A 21,202-nucleotide genomic window follows, 5' to 3' on the forward strand; every position below is an offset into this window, starting at 1 on the left:
TTTCTAATTCAAATTCAGCTGTGCTTGAGCTGTAGCCTTTTATTATGTATCTGAAGCACACGAAATAATGCAATAATGTAGTTTTATGTCACCACTCTCTTGCAAATTCGATGACCAATTTAGCCCCAATTTTCAACAGGTTTGTTACTTGATGCATTATGTTTGGATACACCAAGTTTGAATAATAATGGTCTTTGACAATTACCAAACCTGTCCAGTGTCTATAAAGGTTTCTCAGGCCTATAGTCAAACATTTCTGTCAAATTTAGGCCAAAAAAAATGAAAAAATCACCAGGGGTAAGTCCATCATTTTTGTGAAAGATAAGTCCAGCAGTTGTTATCAATTAAGGCCCCAAAGTAAAACAAAATTCGCAAGGGGTAAGTCCAGCAGTTTTATCAAACTTAGGCCAAAAAGTGAAAATATCTCAAGGGGTAAGTCCATCATTTTTGACAAATTCACTGAGGCCAAAAAGTGAAAAATCACAAGGGTGTAAGTTCAGCATTTTAATCAAATTTAGGCCCAAAAGTGAACAACACAGTTTGAGATCGATCGGCAACCTGGGTCACGAAATAAGTAGTGAAAAAAAACCCGATTACACATTTTGCATGACATCGATTTAAAAAATTAACTCGATTAACTCCGAACGGGAAATTAGTTTTATTTATTTCTCATCAGATATGGCGTTTCAGCCAGAAATAATTCAAGGGATGCTTTACTACCACCATCGTCATCAGACTATGTAAGTTTCATCTAAATTTGTAATCTTAGACGATTTGTTTTCTTACCAATTCTGTAACGTTAATCACATTAAGTGATTTGATTTGATTTGATTTGATTGATTTGTTGTTTTATTTCAAAAGAAACATACCCATCACCCTGGGTCAGCCAAAGGGTTACAACAATATCTATAAAATACAAATTGCAGCTTACATCATGACGGATGAGTTAGCAAAAGCCTCAATTTAGAATGTTGAATTCCTTTAATTAGCAGACATACAAATGAACTTTGCTAGAACAATGTAGTTTGTTTCCTTTTTTGTTTTTGTATTGTTATAAAATAAATTAAATTTTCTCTTTCCTTTAACATACAAATAACCATCTGCATTACTTTTACAAACAATGATTTGATACTTCTAGTACCTGAAAGGGGCTCTACTAAAAATCATTTCAAGACCATTCAGGAATATAGAAAATAGACGTGGGCTGAGACTAGCACTGCAACTTGCTGGACACACATTTTACATTGAAAAGAGTTTAATCTCACACAGCTATTTACAGATTTATACATTTTTTTTCGAGATATTAATGAATTAAGTACTGAGACCAGTTTTCATTAATTTATACAGCAATATTGTACGGTCTCATACTTAATTAAAAGTGTTCTTTTCTTTTTCTAAAAGTACCTATAATTTCTTCGAACTTTTTGCAATAACGTGTGTAGAACAAAACTTGGTCGATATCACCATAGCCATACCATACCCGACCTATTACAAAATTTCTGATAATCAATTAACACATCTGTAATCCAATGATCTTGACAATTTCTAAAAACAATCTGAAATAGTTTACCGACAGAACTCGGAAAATAATTTACACTTCTAAAAATACCCGGATCGCTTTTGTGACCCATTTTATAAGTGAGGCAATGAGACCGGTATCTTTTCAACCCCCCCATGTAAAATTTCGTAAGAGGTATACATGAATAAATTCTAGCATGATCTTCTGCCCTAATAGACCATACGCATAATGCGCACATACGCGTGTCTCATGTCCACCCTTTTGTGCGTCAAAACGTACACAAAATGATGATGGTGTTGACGTTCTTCCGAACAATGCGTCTACCATTCATGCCTTTTGGTAGACTTGACTCAAGTCCCAATCCCGTGCCATCGCCAGAAAGACTTGTTTTGTGATCCTCTTGTATCCCCAACCTGTTCCCCACACCGACGCGCACGCAGAACAGCTATCGTCCAATCATTTGACTCCTTTGACCCGAGTGGGGGCGCTTTTTGACTCACGTGAGCGCGCTTTTTTAGAGTGTGACGTCACATGCAAGGAGTCTAAATTAACAGATATATTTGTATACAGAGAGTAGAATTCCAGATGTGGCGGATCGTACCCGATGCTATTCAAACCGTCAGTTTTGATTCGCCTAGCTCTTGTCACGTAGTTTTTCCAACTGAAATTGAAATAACACAATAAATTATCAACAATTTGGAAACAATTGAAAACTAAAAAACAAAAAAAAAAAAAAAAACATAATAGGCACTCAAGGGTCAATCCTGCACAAGTTGTAAGTCAAGCGTATGTCCAACGTTGTTATCAAAATTAAAATGCTATGAAACAAGGCAGTAGGTACTAGCAGTAGGTACTAGCAGTAGGTACTAGCAGTAGGTACTAGCAGTAGGTACTAGCAGTAGGTACTAGCAGTAGGTACTAGCAGTAGGTACTAGCAGTAGGTACTAGCAGTAGGTACTAGCAGTAGGTACTAGCAGTAGGTACTAGCAGTAGGTACTAGCAGTAGGTACTAGCAGTAGGTACTAGCAGTAGGTACTAGCAGTAGGTACTAGCAGTAGGTACTAGCAGTAGGTACTAGCAGTAGGTACTAGCAGTAGGTACTAGCAGTAGGTACTACCAGTAGGTACTACCAGTAGGTACTACCAGTAGGTACTACCAGTAGGTACTACCAGTAGGTACTACCAGTAGGTACTACCAGTAGGTACTACCAGTAGGTACCAGTTGGTGCATTTGTAGGGAACTTGAACCTGGTTGTACTATTTTAGTTTGAAACTTTTGAGGCTTCACCATCTTATGAACAATCTCTTTGATATAACAAGCACGCACAAAGCTTCGGACATAGGGTAAAGCGTACACATGTCAAAATTAATGTGATTCAATAAGTGTACAGGAGGCTTCGGACGTGTGTAGCCTCAAGGACACCAGCTTTTGAAATTAGAAGACATAAGACATAAGACATTTATTTATCTTCAAAAAGAAGGAGGTAGGGAACCCAAGACAATATCATTGATGGGAAGAATGGAGAGAAGGAATTTATCAGTGAATGAGGCAGACTAAAAGGGGTGGGGTGGGGGGAGGGTTTAGTGAGGAGAACAAAGGACAATTAATATTTATTAGTAATATCCCTCTTCGATTTTTCAGACCATGCGACAGATTTTACCGAGTAGTCTCTCTGTAGTTTAATAATCATAATGTAATATAATAATAATAATAATAATAATAATAATGTAGGTTTTCTTGGTCAATTTCGGAAAAGAGCAGCCAATTTAACCACCAAGCTATTCTATTTCGCGCGAAATCGAATGCTACTCAAACGGGTCATTCGATTTCGTTTTGGGATTAGTCAAATGTAATGTTGCGTCATTCGAATTAACAAAATAATCATTCAATTTAACAATTCATCAAAGCAGCATTCAAATTCGCAGACGCTTCTTGAGGCGTGTGTGTCACGAAAAAGAATGACGCTACGCTAAATTGAACAGAGTGCTTAAGGAATTTGACTCGACCCAAAACGAAATTGAATGGCCGAATTCTGAATTTGAAAGTAGTAACAACTGGAAAAGCAAAGCAGCTTTAATTCGAACGCATGAAAATTAAATTGACTGCTCATTTGCCGAATTTGACCGAAAAAAACTATAACTAGAGATAGTGACTGTAAACAATCACACAGCTGTTCCCGGATGTTTTGTTAATAAAAGTTCTCTATGCTACAAAAAACACACACATTATAACTCTATGTAATGTGATTCTGGTCTTGTATCTGATACCAAATCAAAAGGAGCTTTAACACAAAAAATAACGGTCAGCATGGCGCCATGGTCATTGTGCTGAATAAATTTAACACAAGTTTAAAAATTGATTGTGTAGTTCTTGAGATAGGATCCCACTTCCGGTTAACACGGAAGAAAAGGTCAATACTGGGTCACGGAAAATCAAGCATGGCTTGATGCCCAAAGAGTCCATAACTGAAAAAAGTTTGAAAATCTGCTGTGTAGTTCTTGAAATAAGGTCCCACTGCCGGTTGACCCGGAAATAAAGGTCAACATGGGGTCATACCAACCCCATACGATTGTCCAATGCCAAAGGAGCCCATAACTGAAAAAAGTCTGAAAATCGGTTGTGTTGTTTTTGAGACAAGGTCCAACTTCCGGTTGACCCGGAAATAAAAGTCAGAATGGGGGTCTTAGTTTTCAAAGTTAATATTTAATGCCTAAGTAGTCTATAACTGAAAGAAGTGTGAAAATCGGTTGTGTAGTTCTTGAGAAATGGTCCAACTTCCGGTTGACCCGGAAGAAGAGGTCAAAATGGGGTCACGGATTTTCCCCAACAAAATTTAATGCCTAAGGAGTATATAACTAAAGAAAATAATTAAATCGGTTATGTAACTCCTAAGATATGGTCCCACTTCCGGTTGACCCGGAAGTAGAGGTCGAATCTGGGTCACGGTTACCCGGGGCAATTCTCCTATGCCTAAGGAGTCTAATACTGAAAAAAAGTTCGAAATCGGCCGTACACTTCTTGGGATATAGTGCTGCAAAGAAAAACTAATTAAAGCTTCTAATTAGCATAAATTAACATGTGATGACGTCACAGTCTTAAAATTGTGTTTTTCGTACTAATAAATTTCATAAGGTACACGATGGTGTGCAACTTACCCCAATCCAATGCCGTTTACAAAATCCCAATTGTGTATTGCTCTAACCATACGAAAGATGTATCAATGCAATGATCAATGCATATCACGTTGTACCCATGATGCCAAGATTTTTAATTAATCATTAATTATTTACGTACTTTGACTGATTTTAACAAACTGAAACATCTCTTATTAGAATCAATACATTTTTCAACACAGAATATGAAATTTTGAAAACGAACAGATAAATTATTTTGAAGTTACTGTCAATTATTGTGTTTTTGACTTGTAAAACGTTTCCACTTTTAGCTCCATATGTTTTGTACACAGAAAACAAAACGCGCAAACGTATGACGTCATGATGACGTGACTGAAATTGTTAGGCTGGAAGTCTTATCTACACTTCAAGACAAGTCCATAACCGAAAAAAAAAATGGGATCGGATTTTTAATTCTTGAGATATGACTGTAACAATATTGCCTAATTAAATATTCACATGGCTGTAACTTGAATAATTAAATAAGAATTTTAATCTAATTAAATTTAAAAATTAAGTTAGGCCATAAACTTTCATATGATATATGATTTGTCACTTTCTGATAATTATAATTTGACATTTGACAATTTTAAAAGTCAAGTGTTAAGTCAATACGATTTTGAGGAAAGAAAGAATAATAATAATAATAATAATAATAAAAAAAAAATAAAAATCTCGACGATTACAATAGCTGTTCCGACTAAAGTTCGGAACAGCTAATAATAATTTTAAAAAATAACAATAAGAATCCCCATAAGATCAATATTCGGAGGCGCTGGAGAGGAAAAGAAATTAAATAAGTTGAAACAAAGATAAGGATAAAAAAAGTGCCTAATCAAAGTAAATTTGGAAACAAAATAATAGGTCTTCAGTTGCAATTTAAATGTGTCTAATAAAGATGAAGCTGTGAGTATTCCAAAAGGCTGGTGCTGCAGATAAAAAGCCCTATTACCATAAAGAGGCGTGTGTCCTTGGTGTCACAAGAAGACACTTGTTTGATGATCTGAGGCTGCGTTGAGGAATGTTACAATAAGGTGAATCAAAAAGAAGGTGACCAGGATTGGTGATGTTAAAAATGTTCACATGTTCAGGTAGGCCTAAAGTTTATTATTGAACAAGCATTCTCTCCTGCCTATTAGAACAAATAATTGAAAGAAATTTTAAATAGTAAACTTGTGGGTACAACCATGAAGGAAGGATGAGAAGGAGCTCGAACGAAGGGACTTCAAAAGTCGAACCCGTGGTACCGCAACCGTTTAACGACATCTCGTATTCACCCACATACCTTACACAGACAATGGGCGACCTGTCGTATGTGAGTTTGCGCGTGCGCACTTGGTTCTTCACTCAACTACGGTGTCGTATGTCGTATGGATACAATACATAAAAACAACTTTTTTGAGACCTGATAAAAATTGTGTACACTTGTGCTCACCAAATCGAAAAACACCATTGAATACCAACCACCCTCGTGTGCTAATACCCAAATTTTGAATCACCGCTAGTGCCGGGACCGGAAAGTCACAAAAAATGTAAAAATATGCCATTATGTTTCCGTGAAACACCACAAACGGTAAATGAAAACGTGTATATTCACAATTCTTGTCTCCAATGATTCAACTTTTCACGCAGGCAAGAGCGCAGACTGGCGGTACCACACGTTCTGTACAAAGAGATTTAATCCTACTCGTTAATCGGCCGTCCAGCTGGAGGTCTCCTATCTTTTTCCACTGGTTAGACGGGGGCATTGTCAGAGTATTCTTTTGTTACTCCGCGGTTTTGCGGGTCGTTCGAGCTCCTTCTCTTCCTTCCTCCATGGTACAACCACGTATAGTATTTATTTTAAGAGAGTTTCAGAGCCAACACTTCCCTCAATCTCAAAGAGATATGATATGCATGATTGTGCCCACAAGCTTACTATTTATTACTTTTCATCTACATCTTACAAAGGAAGAATGAGCTCACTTTTCTTTAGATCGTGTCCCGTTTGCTACATGATTGCTCTCGGTAACTCTGAAGAAGTCGTTTTTTCCGTATCGTGTTAGTTTGAGTTTATTCCTCTTTATCCGGTCACTGAGATCATCGTCTTCACAGCACCATCCCCAGTACTTATTACTGAAGCCGTTAACCTTGAAGAACTGTAATCGGGTCAAACCTGACACTCCTCCAAATGATCTAAGGTAAGGTTTTCTGTGAAAGTAGTTCAAGGATTGAATAAACCGTAAATGATATTAATACACAGCACTTATAAATTATTATACACACAATATAATGCAAACAAATATCATTCAATGGCGCTGTCGCAAAGTCAATACTCCAGGGCCCAAATTTATAGAGCTTTTTAAGCAGAACAAATGCTCAGAAATGAGCAGAATATCAGTCTCAAATTTATTGCACATGTGCACATGGTTGTTTGGCTCGTAAGCATATTCTGGTAAGCATAATTTTGTTGTGCTTAGCTACTTTGAAATTGGGCCCTGGATTTAAAATGCCCGTTTGAAGAGGTGAGTTTTGAGCTGTCGTTTAAAGATACGTTGTAGTTCATGTTACTATTAAAATGTGTATGGTACGGCAACACCAAGACAGTTATCCCGCGTGAGTTATGATGTTTGTGTTATAACTGTGAATTATGTAAGAACTTTTCAAAAAGAACTATATTGACCACATTTTTAAAAGATTCATGGTGTATCTTGAAAACAAACATGTCCGCTTGAAGTAATGGCATATTAATAATATTAATACATGTTATAGAAAAGAGTGTATTAACTTAGAACATTGACCATACCGATTTACAACTAGTGCAGAAACTCGTGTAAACAGCGCAGACAGTCAAAATAATATGATATTGTGATTGACATCGGAAACTGCACGTTCGGGCTGAACGGTGTTACATCATAATGAGGTTTTTGCACAAGGATGACAGGGACAAACAAGTAACGTTCTACGTCATTATATCATACTGTCACAGAGAACTGTGTATAGTTAAGGAATGCACTAAAAGACAACGGTTAAATCTCGGTCCTGCGATACGAAAACTGACGTCACAGGGCTACCCTCGCATCGAATGATTCGCAGGACGGTTTAATTTCGTTGCGAATTTGTGACGTCAAATTTTGTGTCGCATTCGCATTCAGCAAATCTGAACCGGGCTTTAGTGCAATGCTTTTATCACCAGCAGGCTCGACATTGGAAACGCCCTCGGGCAAAGAAACAACTGTTGAGGCTCCAAACATTTCAGAACTGGGCAGATCGTCTGGTAGTACATGTATGTGCTAAGAAATGCGATTAAGTGATACAAATCGTGAAGAGTCTTCACCTGCTACCAGCGTAGTCACGCTCTCGATTTATGACCCCCCTACTCTTGTTCCGCTGCCTCAATGCCTCAGCTACTTCACATCCCACTGACCTATTATCCATCCAAAAACCTGTCAGAAACCTGGGTTCCTGTTTCCAAACTTCAATATTTCGCATTCAAAGAACCAAACGCAGTTTGTGGGATCATGCCTTTTCTATCGCAGCACCAAGGATGTGGAATCATCTTCCTCAGAACACCAGACAATCTGCTTCATTAGCCAATTTCAAAACTTTGCTGAAATCTCACCCTTTTTTCGAAAGCCTACTTTCCTGTCCGGCGATATAAGCAACGACTATTGGATTAGCGCCTTACAAATTAAACGATTGTTTGATTTAGTCGGGGTTTTGTGTTTTTTTTTTTACCAGACACTGCACTTCCGCAGTCTTAGCACAATATAGCGCAGCAGCCCACAGCCTAGCGCAGAAGCTGCGAAAAAGATAATTAGGGTTTCTCGGTCAAATTCGGTAAATGAGCAGTCAATTTCATGTTCATGCGTTCAAATTAAAGCTGTTTTGCCTCTCTAGTTGTTACTGCTTTCAAATTCAGAATTCGGCCATTCAATTTCGTTTTGAGTCGAGTCAAACTCCTTTAGCACTCTGTTCAGTTTAGCGTATCGTCATTCTTTTTCATGACACACACGCCCCAAGAAGCGTCTGCGAATTTGAATGCTGCTTTAAATTGAATGATTATTTTGTTCAATCGAATGACGCAACATAACATTTGGCTAATCATAAAACGAAATCGAATGACCCTCTTCAGTAGCATTCAACTTCGCGCGAAAAAGAATAGCTTGGTGGTTATCAATTGGTTGCTCATTTGCCGAAAATGAAAACCTTTAGTCTTTTGTCTAGTTCCTTACTTCATTCCAGTTCTATCGGAGTGTCCAATGAAGTGTCGAGGCATATCCACACACCCATAGGGATTGAAGTCACTCTGAGGTATATGATCGACGTCATGCATGACGACACAGTCCCACTGGGTGAAGTTGAGTGACTCTAAGAAACCAACGTTGAATAACATTCCACGATTGAAGGGCTCAACACCTGCCTTCAAATAAGCGAAAAGACATGATTATTCCTTATTTTTTTTTTATCACTTGTTTCGATTAAAACTAGTGATCAAACCAACTGCAGTTATCCCTACTAACAATCGATTAAGAGTGAATTTCAATCTAAAACTTTAAAAGAGATTACCCCCCCCCCCTAAATCCAGTTTGTGGAGTACTGCAATTGTTGTTCCCTTTTCTGTGAGAATTTCTCTGTGGGGTACCACCTTAACAAAGAAGACCTTGTGGGGTAGCATTGCTCTAAAAGCTGTCGTGTGTGAATGGCTCACACACAACCTTACGGATCTTGTTCGTTGGATCAGTGACATCTGGCTTCGGATCAAGAAATGGGATAGTCCAGCTTCATCCCGAGATAATTTGGTAAAAATGCACTGACATTAACACATCCAACATTTGTATCCCCCTATTAATAAAATAAAACAGCCCAAAAAGAATAACGATGCCGAAATACAAAATCATCCACAATTTCACATAAATCTGACTTGAAGGGGGCGACTGCCCGAACGTGTGCCATGTAACTTATTCTTTGGTAAAGAGTAATTTCGGGGAAGAATTTCATAAAGCTGCTTAAGCACAAAAATTGCTTGCAGAAAATAACTACGCTTACCAGAATAAGGTTACCAACCAAAACACCATCTCACATGTGCTTTCTGTCGCTGGTATCCTGCATATTTTTGCTCAGCACAATAATTTTAAGCAGTATTTCCTGCTTTTAAAAAGTAGCTCTATGAATTAGGGCCTTGCAGATAAACTTGAGTGTATACTAGTTGCTGAAGGTGAGGTCAGTGACTAACATTCAGCTTACCTGGTTAACGATGTAAATAGCAAACTCATGGAGTTGTCTCATTAAGAAAGGCACCATGTAATACAAAAACTGTAACAAGTGTACAGGACGGTCTCGATACGGAATCAGTATGGCAACCTGTGGAACAAAAACAAGGAGATTAAAACACGACTGCCCTTTTAAAGCAAGGTCACGCGGGCACACGCCAACATTTCCATGCTAACCCGTGAAATGCGATTGACGTAAAAAAACACAGAAATCACTGTTTCCGCAAGCGCCGGTTCTTTGCTTACACAAAAGCAGAGCCATGAAATTGTGCCATTTTCTCGTCAGTTTCTACGAGGAAATTTTACTTCCAATGTTTCTGTGTTCTCCTTATTGTCTTGGAGGTAGTGAGTTAGAGCTAGAAGACTGCATGTTGGGCTGCCATAGTGTCACTTGGCAATCAAGTTGATAGGCTCAAAGCTGCCGTGTCACGTAACCTTTATTTGAATTTGATAACAAGTTGTGGCGCCAACACCAGAAGCGGCTACTGTCTGTCTGTCTAGTTTTGTACGCCCATAATAACATCTGTGATCGACAGATTGTGTAAATACTTGGTACTGCCATGGAGGATCCTTTATGGTACCGCCTAACGGAATGTTCACCAACTTATGGTGTTCTAGAAGACGACAAATTAATGTGGGTTGCGTCGCGTCGTGCTTTTGGCTTCCGGTGTCCGTCGTGTCTTGCCGTCATTCGTCGCGTCGCGTCACCCGTCACGTCCACCGTGGTGTTGCCCCTCGCGTGGTCCATGTTGTTAATACTTCAATCTTCTTCAAACGTTTCACGAAAGTTCAATTGATTCTATCCCTCTGCTCTTTATTTCTGTTGTATAAATCATTTGATTATGTCTGTTTGATTCAAGTTAAAAAGGAGGCGCCCCCATGAAGCTATGTCTGTTTTGCCTTATTCATTTCTTGTGTCGATTCTGTCTTCTATTTCACAAATCCACCATTATCAGCGGTTCAGTTCCTTGGTTAAGTGGCAGGCTTTGGCCGCTACACACATTGGTGGCAGCGGTGGGATTTCAACGCCATCGAGATAACCGGTGTCTAAAACCAGTCATTTGGTAAAGTTGGAACAGAACATACCTTCCATATAGGTTTGCAAGTTGCTGGTCTCCAATGCCCACCGGGTAGGTACAAGTAATCACCACAACGAACCTCAGGCGCAGACAGATTCTCCATAATGGGGCGGCTGAGGGCGCTCTTCTCCTTTCTAGCAGTCTCAACAAGCTTCTGCATTTCAATGTTTCCTCTTGTGATGGTGTTTCTAATTTTATCCAGTTGATCACCAAAGATAAGTTGATCTGTCTCGTTTTGTGGTTTAGAAGACTTCAAATCTATTTCCCTTTTGTGAACTGTACAATGAAACAACAGCAAAAATTAAATAAACACGTAGATGATGAAAAAAGTTAAACAAATGTTATATTTCATCGGGGCTCAATAATATTCGTTTTGGTTTTTACACTGATGTGTGTCTTGGAGCTGTATACTTGGTACTTTTAATACTTGGGTTTAGTGGGGAAAAAAACCGAACTGCCTCTATCTACCGGGAAATCTCGGTGGTCTAGTTGGTAAGACACTGCTCTAGTATTGCATATAGATCGTGGGTCGAACGCCACCCGAGTGATTTTTTCCCCTACAGAATTCGGGAATGTATAGAAAATACAGTGCTTAAACGCATCGGTGTGGGTAAACCGAAAATAAATATTGCTTTATTTTGTGATAATTGTATTATAAAAACGGTACATAAATGGCAGCGCTACTTGCTATATATGATCATCTCTAATTATACCAAAGTTCGTACGCCAAACTGATTACCTGTATGGCCACAATATTTCAATTTGTAAATACAATGCTAATGTAATGTGCAATTATAACAATATATCGCAGCATGGAAGTTCTGTCCTTCAACGGTTGGAAAATCTTGATAATATTACATTAGTTGAAAAAAGGGCGACCAACGAGTCTGTGGCTGCTCGACTACAAAGTCCATAATTATTAACATGCAATGGATTTCAACTTACCTAAATTTTTAATATCTGTTAATTTCGGGCAGACTGTTGTCAGTATTACTCGAGGAGTTTCAGTCACAGGTCCTGGTGTTGAAACCAAATGACCTGTAGAAAAGGTACAATAAAATAAAATGGTTTAAATACTGGTGTCTATCGCAGAGGCTTCTTTGGACACGATTATAAAAGACCTGATACTTGCTGAAATTTAATCAACATGTTTCCAATCATTCTTGTGCAGAGGCACATTGCTTGGTAGACCTTAGATTAGGATTTGAAACTTTGCATCATGGAGGAATACGATCTAGTAAGGTCTGTGGTAACACCATGCATTGTATGTGCAGAGGCACATTGTTTGTGATTAAATTTACTTCATTGTCAATATGTTTGACAACTTGGACCGAGCACCTCTGGGTCAAAAGAATTACGGATTTATTTTAAACACATGTCATGACACTGCGAAACGCGCGGATACGAGGGTGGGTTTTCCCGTTATTTTCTCCCGACTCCGATGACCGATTGAGCCTAAATTTTCACAGGTTTGGTATTTGATATAGAAGTTGTGATACACGAAGTGTGGGCCTTGGGCAATACTGTTTACCGAAAGGGTCCAATGGCTTTAAGTCATGTTTGATGCCTTGGATCGGGCACCACTAGGTCAGGAGATGTTAAGGAGGTTCCACTAGGTCAGGAGATGTTAACTAGACTGTGAAACAAGAGAAGACTTGTGCTCAACGTCATGAGCACAGATCAGCCTCCTGCTAAAATAAAACCAACAGATTTCAGTCTGTGTGTGAAGTGTCAAAATGTTCTAAAAATTACAAACTTACAGCACCAAAACGTTTGTCTTCAGTTGAAACATTTCTGTTTAGTGTTCATAAGAGGTGTGATGCAATCCGGATTTCTTAAATATTTCTCAAAGACTGCGTGGAACAACAGGGGATGAGCTCCTTGAGAAAAGTGCACGGTGGCATAGAATTTGCTACAGTGATACAACTTTAAAAACTAAAATTGAAAGAGATGAAAAGAGGTTCCAAAATATTGACCCACTACAAAATCGAAAAGGTCGACCTTCTACACCCCCTTGTCTGAAATCAGGAAAATTAACAAGATCTACTGCTGAGCATTTTAATCGTCAGGAGTGTTTCTTTTGTCACGGAGGTGACATTACAAAAAAAGATGAAACAAAACATGCTTGCCAAAGTATCAACCGAGTGGAAGATCATCAATTAAAGAGATTGTTGAGAATAGTGACAACGATTTGTGGAAATTGCAACTCACAGATATAATAGTGGAGGATGACGACCTACTTGCGAGGGACATTGTGTACCGTAGTTGCAAGCTCAAAATAAATATGCAACTGTGAAGTCAGATGGGTTTGAATCAATAAGTTCGTATTTAGAAGAAGACCATGCATGGCAGCATATGCTATCATGTCATATTTTGTTTAAATCTCACACAATTTGGATCCACAAATAATTACAAATTATCGTTTTAAAAATATAATGACAGTTTTTTTATGCCCAAAGGATGCACTGCGTTACCACCAAGTTTTAGGTTAAAATGTTTATCACAATTTCTACTCTGCAAAATTGTGTTATGTGGATTGCCGGAAGGTTCGACATGTCTCTTGGAAGAGTATTGGGGTATCTAGACTTTCTTTAAATATGTCTTAACCAAAACGTGCCACTGGTTATCTGGGTTGAAGAACAACGTGTTGGCAGAAAAAGTTGTCGAGTATTTTTCAGATATAACCCACTGTCATTTGTTAAATAGTCACACTCACAGGGAAAGGTTATCTTTTATAAAGCAGAATAAGCCCACCCCCCTCAAAAAAACAAAAAAAAAAAAAAACTCACATGAAACCTTCGAGTCGAAAAATTATATTTAATACATACTGTACATGCATTACCTGAAATGGCGGCCATTTTTAAAATCAAGATTAGACGCATTCACATATCTGTATTTTGACCGAAATGTTAATATTTTGTAAACTAGGTCATTATAAAGATAATCAATGGGTAATAGGCTATCTGTGCTTTAAAAAATAAATAAAAAATAGACAACAAAATATGCGTATACAGGTATTAGTGCCTCAAATGGCGGCCATTTTGATTCAAAATAGCAACTGAAACACATAAACGTACTAAAAGTATACAAAAATGAAATAAGATTTAAGTTAATTTTGAAAAATATAAAGATCTTTGTCAAATTTTTCATATTTACTATACTTATTTGCACAAAACATGTGATAAATATGGCAAAAATAGCAGCCATTTTGAAAAACAAAATGGCCGCCCAAGGGGCGATAGGAAAATTAGGCATCAAGTGGATTTGAATTCGTTGACATGTAGATAAAAGATTCTGAAAGTTTCAAAGATTGTATACAAAAATGCATATGGACTATATGAGCCTAATTATGATGACGCATAACACCAAACACCAAGATTGAAAAGGTCGTGGCTTCTAATCCCACCCGAGTAATATGCCTGTGTTTTTTCCCACAGAGCTCGGGTAAGTACTGAGTATACAGTGCTAATTATAACACACATCGGTAAATATATGGGTGAAACCAAAATGAATATGCTTTATACCTGATGCAAATTAAAAAGCTATTAAGATTAACCCAGTTACACCCAAAACAATGTTATCGTGATCGGAGCTTAGATAAACATTAAGGCCTTGTGGAAAACAAATATCTTTAAAAAAATATGTGTAGGCCTTAAAGGTAACCAATAACTGTCATATCCAGAATTGTGCTTTTCAGTGAGCATCAAAGCATTGGTCTACTTCAATAGTAATAATTGGATGCTTAGATACAAAATTAATGCAACAATTAATTTGCAGCATATATTTTCACAATCCAGAAGTGTGCTAATAAGATTCAATAACCCTACAAACATGGGTGTAGACACTAATAATAATAATAAATATAATAATAATATGAAACATTTATATAGCGCTCTACGGAGAACAGAGCGCTTTACATGAGACTATGACAACAAAACAAAAGAAAAACAAACAAACTAGGATGGGTGGGGAAAAAGAAATGTCTTGAGGAGGCTTTTGAATACAGGCAACGAGATCGCCTCTCTCAGACCCGCGGGGAGCTCATTCCATAGGCGAGGGGCAGCTATGGAGAATGAGCTATCCCCAGCTTTCCGTCTAGTTAAATACAACACTCCATTTAAATACAACACTCCATTTAACAGTATATAGTAGGCCTACTTGATTAAGTTGATGCTTAAAAAACAGAGTTGAAGCCATTATCAGGAAATCAGTTTTTTTATTATTTTTTATGGCGACACAGCTAATTTGCGTAGTATGACTAAACCCATGTTTCGCTTTATAGAACTGTCCTAGTATCTGCTTTTTGGTTTATGGACTCTTGGTTCCAACAATAAACTATTAAAGTCCTTTGCCGTTTGTTTCTTTGTATAAAATCGCGCCCCTTTGCGTCCTTTGTTATGTACACTATACTATACCAACCTGCCAGTATTAGTTTATTTTTCTTTCACGGTACCTGACCATGACCTGAAACATGTAAATCTGTTGCTGTTTCTGCTGTACACATTTGCTGCGTACAAACCTATGTGAATGTCCAATTTCAAATGTTTGAATGGTGGACTAGAAAAGGGGGACTTTTTGTGTCAAATCCCAAAGCCCTTATGGGAGAGTATGACCTTCGTAGGCTGGACTAAGCTCTGTATGGTTAATGGTTTTCTGAGATGTGATAACTCGGATTCCAGTCATTCCATGCTTTCGTGATACAGTATGTTTGAAATACGAGTTTCATTAATTTTGTATCTTGGAATTCTATGTCCGTATCACTTTGGATGGTCATAATACGCTTCCGTAGAAACCAGACCCAAAGAGAATTCAATTCGACGTTTGCCAAAACTTTTCAATTTTAAGTTGTCCTTCTGTTTGCATGAACAATTACTATTGTAAATTTGTGTTTTCCTGGACCTGTCCAAGGCTTTCGACAATCTTGACCATGACATTCTCATCTTTAAGTTAGAGAATATTGGTGTTCGTGGGTTGGCCCTAGAATGGTTTAAGAGTATACTTCACACATAGAAAGCAACTTGTTTCGTATAGTTTAACAAACAATCATCCGATAAATATATCTCCTGTGGAGTTCCTCATGGTTCTATATTAGGTCCTCTATTGTTCATATATATTTAAATTATGTTTGTACTTCGTCCAGTTTGATCTCTTTCAACACAAGAATCTAATAATGTTTTAGGTTATTCGTGTGAAGTTCTAAACATAGCAACACACGAAAAAACTATCAACTGCGAATTCCAAATAAACGAATATGGAGCTGTTTTAACCCATCATAGTGTATATACAATCCCTTTTATTCAATAAAACTAACATGTGAACTTTTCATTTCAAAAGGTGGAAGCATTTCCTAGATATATATTAATGGCACTGGACACTTTTGGTAATTACTCAAAATAATTGTCAACATAAAAACTTCATTATTCTCTTTAAACTTCGATGACCAATTGAGTTTATTTTTCACAGTTTTGTTATTTTATGCAAATGTTGCGATACAACAAACAACAATTGAGATACTGGTCTTTAACAATTACCAAACGTGTCTATGGTGCCTTTAAAGCCATACAAAAGTTTACATCAAGTTTCCAATAAGGAGCAAAACATAAAGCCTATATTAAACCTATGCTTTTTGGTCTAGACATGTAAATAACTCTTACCTGTGCGACTGGTGCTGGTATTGCCCTTGCTTGACGGTGCGTCAAACTGCCGGATAGTTTGGACAAATGAGTTGACACGAAACGTTGACATTTGTTTTAAATGGTCATAAGTAGATATAAACATAAACATCAATCCCGGCAGGCTGAACAGTATGACAGCCCAAAGGTAACGTTTCAAAGAGTGAATCGCCATAGTCAACTAAAGAAACTCCAAAGTTGGATCGTGTCACACTGTTTTTTGGTTCCCCCTTACGATGTTCGATGCATGTAGCCCTCTAAACTGACATAAAGGGTAACGAACGTAGTCAATGTGGCCTTCCGTTGAAAATCTATGGCAAGCCATCAAGGCAAACCAAAACAAAATCACCGCAGTTTGTAACAATGTTACAGAAATATACACATACGACGTTAGGTTTGGTAGATACAAAGCCACCGATCATGGGATGTTTTTTAGGTAAACTTAGTTGGCAGAGGTCATGTAGACACTACACGTATGTGGCTATAACCCTTACGGGTGTTTACACAACAAAGAAGCAGACCCAGAAGCAGAAGTCAAATTTAATAAAATAAAATTCCTAAAACTAAAAATCTCTTTAATGGGAGTGAATGTGTTTCCTCCACGGTTGACCAAATATCGGTCACTGAGGGAAAGTGAAGGAACGTGACACAAATGGTTTCCTTCCAAAAAACAAACAAGGTCTTAGTTTGGTAAGACCGGGAAAAAGTTTAACTATTCACTTCTGATCAATGACATTCCAGACAGAAATGTTTCAAGGGATGTCTTCTACTATCATAGTTAATAGACCGTGTAAGGTTGATGTAAATCTGTGATCTTGACGATTTTTATTCTTACCAACTCTGTTCATGATAAAGTTCCGGGTCTGGGCAATGTTTTGACGGTGAAGTAAAACCGGAACAGTGTGTTCGTCCACAAAGACAACAAATATAAAGTCTGGATTGAATAATTGTTATTGTACTCGGTAACGAGCAATGGAGAGCTGATATTGATAGTTAAAAACATTGTGAGAAAAGGCTCCCTCTAAAGAGGTAATTTCTAATTCAAATTCAGCTGTGCTTCAGCTGTAGCCTTTTATTATGTATCTGAAGCACACGAAAAAATGCAATAATGTAGTTTTATGTCACCACTCTCTTGCAAATTCGATGACCAATTTAGCCCCAATTTTCAACAGGTTTGTTACTTTGTGCATTATGTTTGGATACACCAAGTTTGAACAATAATGGTCTTTGACAATTACCAAACCTGTCCAGTGTCTATAAAGGTTTCTCAGGCCTATAGTCAAACATTTCTGTCAAATTTAGGCCAAAAAAAAATGAAAAAATCACAAGGGGGTAAGTCCATCATTTTTGTGAAAGATAAGTCCAGCAGTTGTTATCAATTAAGGCCCAAAAGTAAAACAAAATTCGCAAGGGGTAAGTCCAGCAGTTTTATCAAACTTAGGCCAAAAAGTGAAAATATCTCAAGGGGTAAGTCCATCATTTTTGACAAACTCACTGAGGCCAAAAAGTGAATAATCACAAGGGTGTAAGTTCAGCATTTTAATCAAATTTAGGCCCAAAAGTGAACAACACAGTTTGAGATCGATCGGCAACCTGGGTCACGAAAAAAAGTAGTAAAAAAAAAACCAATTACACATTTTGCATGACATCGATTAAAAAAATTAACTCGATTAACTCCGAACGGGAAATTAGTTTTATTTATTTCTCATCAGATATGGCATTTCAGCCAGAAATAATTCAAGGGATGCTTTACTACCACCATCGTCATCAGACTATGTAAGTTTCATCTAAGCTTGTAATCTTAGACGATTTGTTTTCTTACCAATTCTGTAATGTTAATCACATTAAGTGATTTGATTTGATTTGTTTTGATTGATTTGTTGTTTTATTCCAAAAGAAACATACCCATCACCCTGGGTCAGTCAAAGGGTTACAACAATATCTATAAAATACAAATTGCAGCTTACATCATGACGGATGAGTTAGCAAAAGCCTCAATTTAGAATGTTGAATTCCTTTAATTAGCAGACATACAAATAAACTTGGCTAGAACAATGTAGTTTTTTTTCCTTTTTTGTTCTTGTTTTGTTATCAAATAAATTTATTTTTCTCTTTCCTTTAACATGCAAATAATTATCTGCATTAATTTTACAAACAACGATTTGATACTTCTAGTAGCGAGTTTTTCACCCTGAAAGGGGCTCTACTAAAAATCATTTCAAGACCATTCAGGAATATAGAACATAGACTGCAACTTGCTGGACACACATTTTACATTGAAAAGAGTTTAATCTCACACAGCTATTTACAGATTTATACATTTTTTTTCGAGATATTAATGAATTAAGTACTGAGACCAGTTTTCATTAATTTACACAGCAATATAGTACGGTCTCATACTTAATCAAAAGTGTTTTTTTCTTTTTCTAAATGTACCTATATTTTCTTCGAACTTTTTGCATTAACGTGTGTAGAACAAAACTTGGTCGATATCACCATAGCCATACCATACCCGACCTAATACAAAATTTCTGATAATCAATTAACACATCTGTAATCCAATGATCTTGACGATTTCTAAAAACAATCTGAAATAGTTTACCGACAGAACTCGGAAAATAATATACTTCTAAAAATACCCGGATCGCTTTTATGACCCTTTTTATAAGTGAGGCAATAAGACCGGTATCTTTTCAATCCCCCATGTAAAATTTCGTAAGAGGTATACATGAATAAATTCTAGCATGAATAATACTACCTAGATCGGCCGCGCGTACATACGCGCCATGAACCGTACACAAACATTTCAATTTGTTCATGGACGCGCTAAAAAGTCACGTGCTGGTGGCAACGCGCAGAAAATGAACATGGGAGATAACCATTGATCTCCATTATACTGACTGGATAGGACATTGCGCTATGCTGCGTGCATAAACACGCGGCCCAACAATGGCGGCGCAATTCCTTCAAACGGGTAAATTAATGTGCACTTGGTCGGGTTTGAGTCTGTCAGTTGAAGTTGTAAATTGAGAATAGAAATGTGGGGAAAACATGACGATCGATAGTTTGAAGTATGAAAAAGTTTCTGAGTGAAATGCAATAAAGCAAACTAACTTTACATTTGTTTCTATCAAATGCCCTATTAGTATTATGATAATGATATTTAAATTTCTAAACAAACACTCGGCCGAGAAACTGTATTGGGATTCAGGTACATGTTTTTTTTAATTCTTTCAGTTCATTGAGAAAATGGCAATAAACCATATAAAGACAAAACAAGAGTCGCTCCTACAATAAACAATTCGAGTAGGCACTAGAGTGAGAACTACATACTCGCTAAAATCGAGGGAAAAGAACAAGAAAGATGAAAACAAAATACAATGTGATAAGTGAGAGTTGACTCCATTAACAAATTTAAACTTTTTATTGTGAAGCTTCTATTCATCATGTTAATTGAAAAACAATCCCAACAGCAAAACTTCCATAACCGTTTTACTGTTCCGCCAGAAATAAATATTTTTATTTTGGTCACAAATAACGAAGTCGGCTATTTCCGAGATGACTGATCCTCTCAACGAACTTGTATCGTCTGTACATAATTCGCATATACTTGTCGCTTTCCCGAACCTTTTAATTATTGATGCTATGACAAACATCTGTTGAAATCCGGGCTTCCCGTCCTCGTCGATTCCAGACAACCATCTGTAACGGAGCGAAAACAAAAATAGTATTGCTCGGTAAAAATAACAAATACTTGGCCTATAATAATTATTTTATGAAAGATAGTTTAAATTTCCGGCTTATATTTGTAACGTTAGATATAATAATAATAATATGAATCGCTAAAAAAATGCAAAGGCCTACCTACTTATGGAAAGACAATCCCTTTGCCGACTCAGTTTTCCCTCCTCCAGTGATTGACAGCCGCGCACGACTTCACCATCAGCATTTTTAGTTTGTTTGATCCGATTCCAATTGTATTTATCCCCAAATGACAATTAAAAGGACGAAAACTTCTCTCTGCTTGCAGCAACTCCGTTTAAAAGTGTACAGCGCATTTCGTGTGACGAACGGTCTTCACCCGTTTGAAAAAATACGCGCGCGGCCTGCGTTTAGACGCGATGTCCTATCCAGTCAGTATAATGGAGATCAATGGAGATAACATAGAGTTATTTGTAACACCCCTTGCAAGTATTCGTCCTGCTCATTGGTTTAGAGCGCGTCACATGACATGTCTTAGTTTTGCTAGACGACGGCGTGTGATAGTGCGTCGGTTTGCCATGCGCTAGTCCGAAGACTAGCACACGGCGTGCAGTACCCAGACGTCCGTTGCGTGTACGAGGATGATAAATTAATAGTCTGTAACCATTTCGGATTGCACGACACTACATGCAGCACAGTAAAAGTGTTTGCAATCTGTATTCGCGTCGTCCGTGGATTGTAGCATTCAGGTCTGTAACTTAATAATAATAGTACAGTATTTAGAAATGTTTGGGGTGTTATAAAA

The 21,202-nt window shown here is 37.5% G+C and overlaps 1 protein-coding gene across 1 annotated transcript; it reads right to left on the reverse strand.

Annotated features, from left to right (window-relative positions):
• Window positions 1-653: 653 nt before the first annotated feature.
• LOC139940641 (beta-1,4-galactosyltransferase 4-like) lies at window positions 654-16,911 on the reverse strand. The gene is made up of 7 exons (XM_071936993.1): window positions 16,678-16,911; window positions 11,969-12,061; window positions 11,031-11,299; window positions 9,919-10,035; window positions 8,907-9,094; window positions 6,658-6,882; window positions 654-2,180 (listed from the first exon to the last, which is right to left on the reverse strand). The coding sequence occupies exons 1-7, from the start codon at window positions 16,868-16,870 to the stop codon at window positions 1,976-1,978; spliced, it is 1,290 nt and encodes a 429-aa protein (XP_071793094.1). The 5' UTR covers window positions 16,871-16,911; the 3' UTR covers window positions 654-1,975.
• Between the last annotated feature and the right edge of the window lie 4,291 nt (window positions 16,912-21,202).

Source organism: Asterias amurensis, chromosome 8 (assembly GCF_032118995.1).
Source record: "Asterias amurensis chromosome 8, ASM3211899v1".
Lineage (NCBI taxonomy): Eukaryota > Metazoa > Echinodermata > Asteroidea > Forcipulatida > Asteriidae > Asterias > Asterias amurensis.

What these genes read in the sequence shown, in the direction of transcription:
- LOC139940641 (XM_071936993.1), bottom strand. Translation starts at nt 16,870, where the DNA reads ATGGCGATTCACTCTTTGAAACGTTACCTTTGGGCTGTCATACTGTTC. An exon ending in TCCGATAGAACTGGAATGAA is followed by an intron (nt 6,883 to 8,906) that starts GTAAGGAACTAG and finishes CTACTTTCACAG; the next exon opens with AAAACCTTACCTTAGATCAT. An exon ending in GGGACACGATCTAAAGAAAA is followed by an intron (nt 2,181 to 6,657) that starts GTGAGCTCATTC and finishes TTTCAATTTCAG; the next exon opens with TTGGAAAAACTACGTGACAA.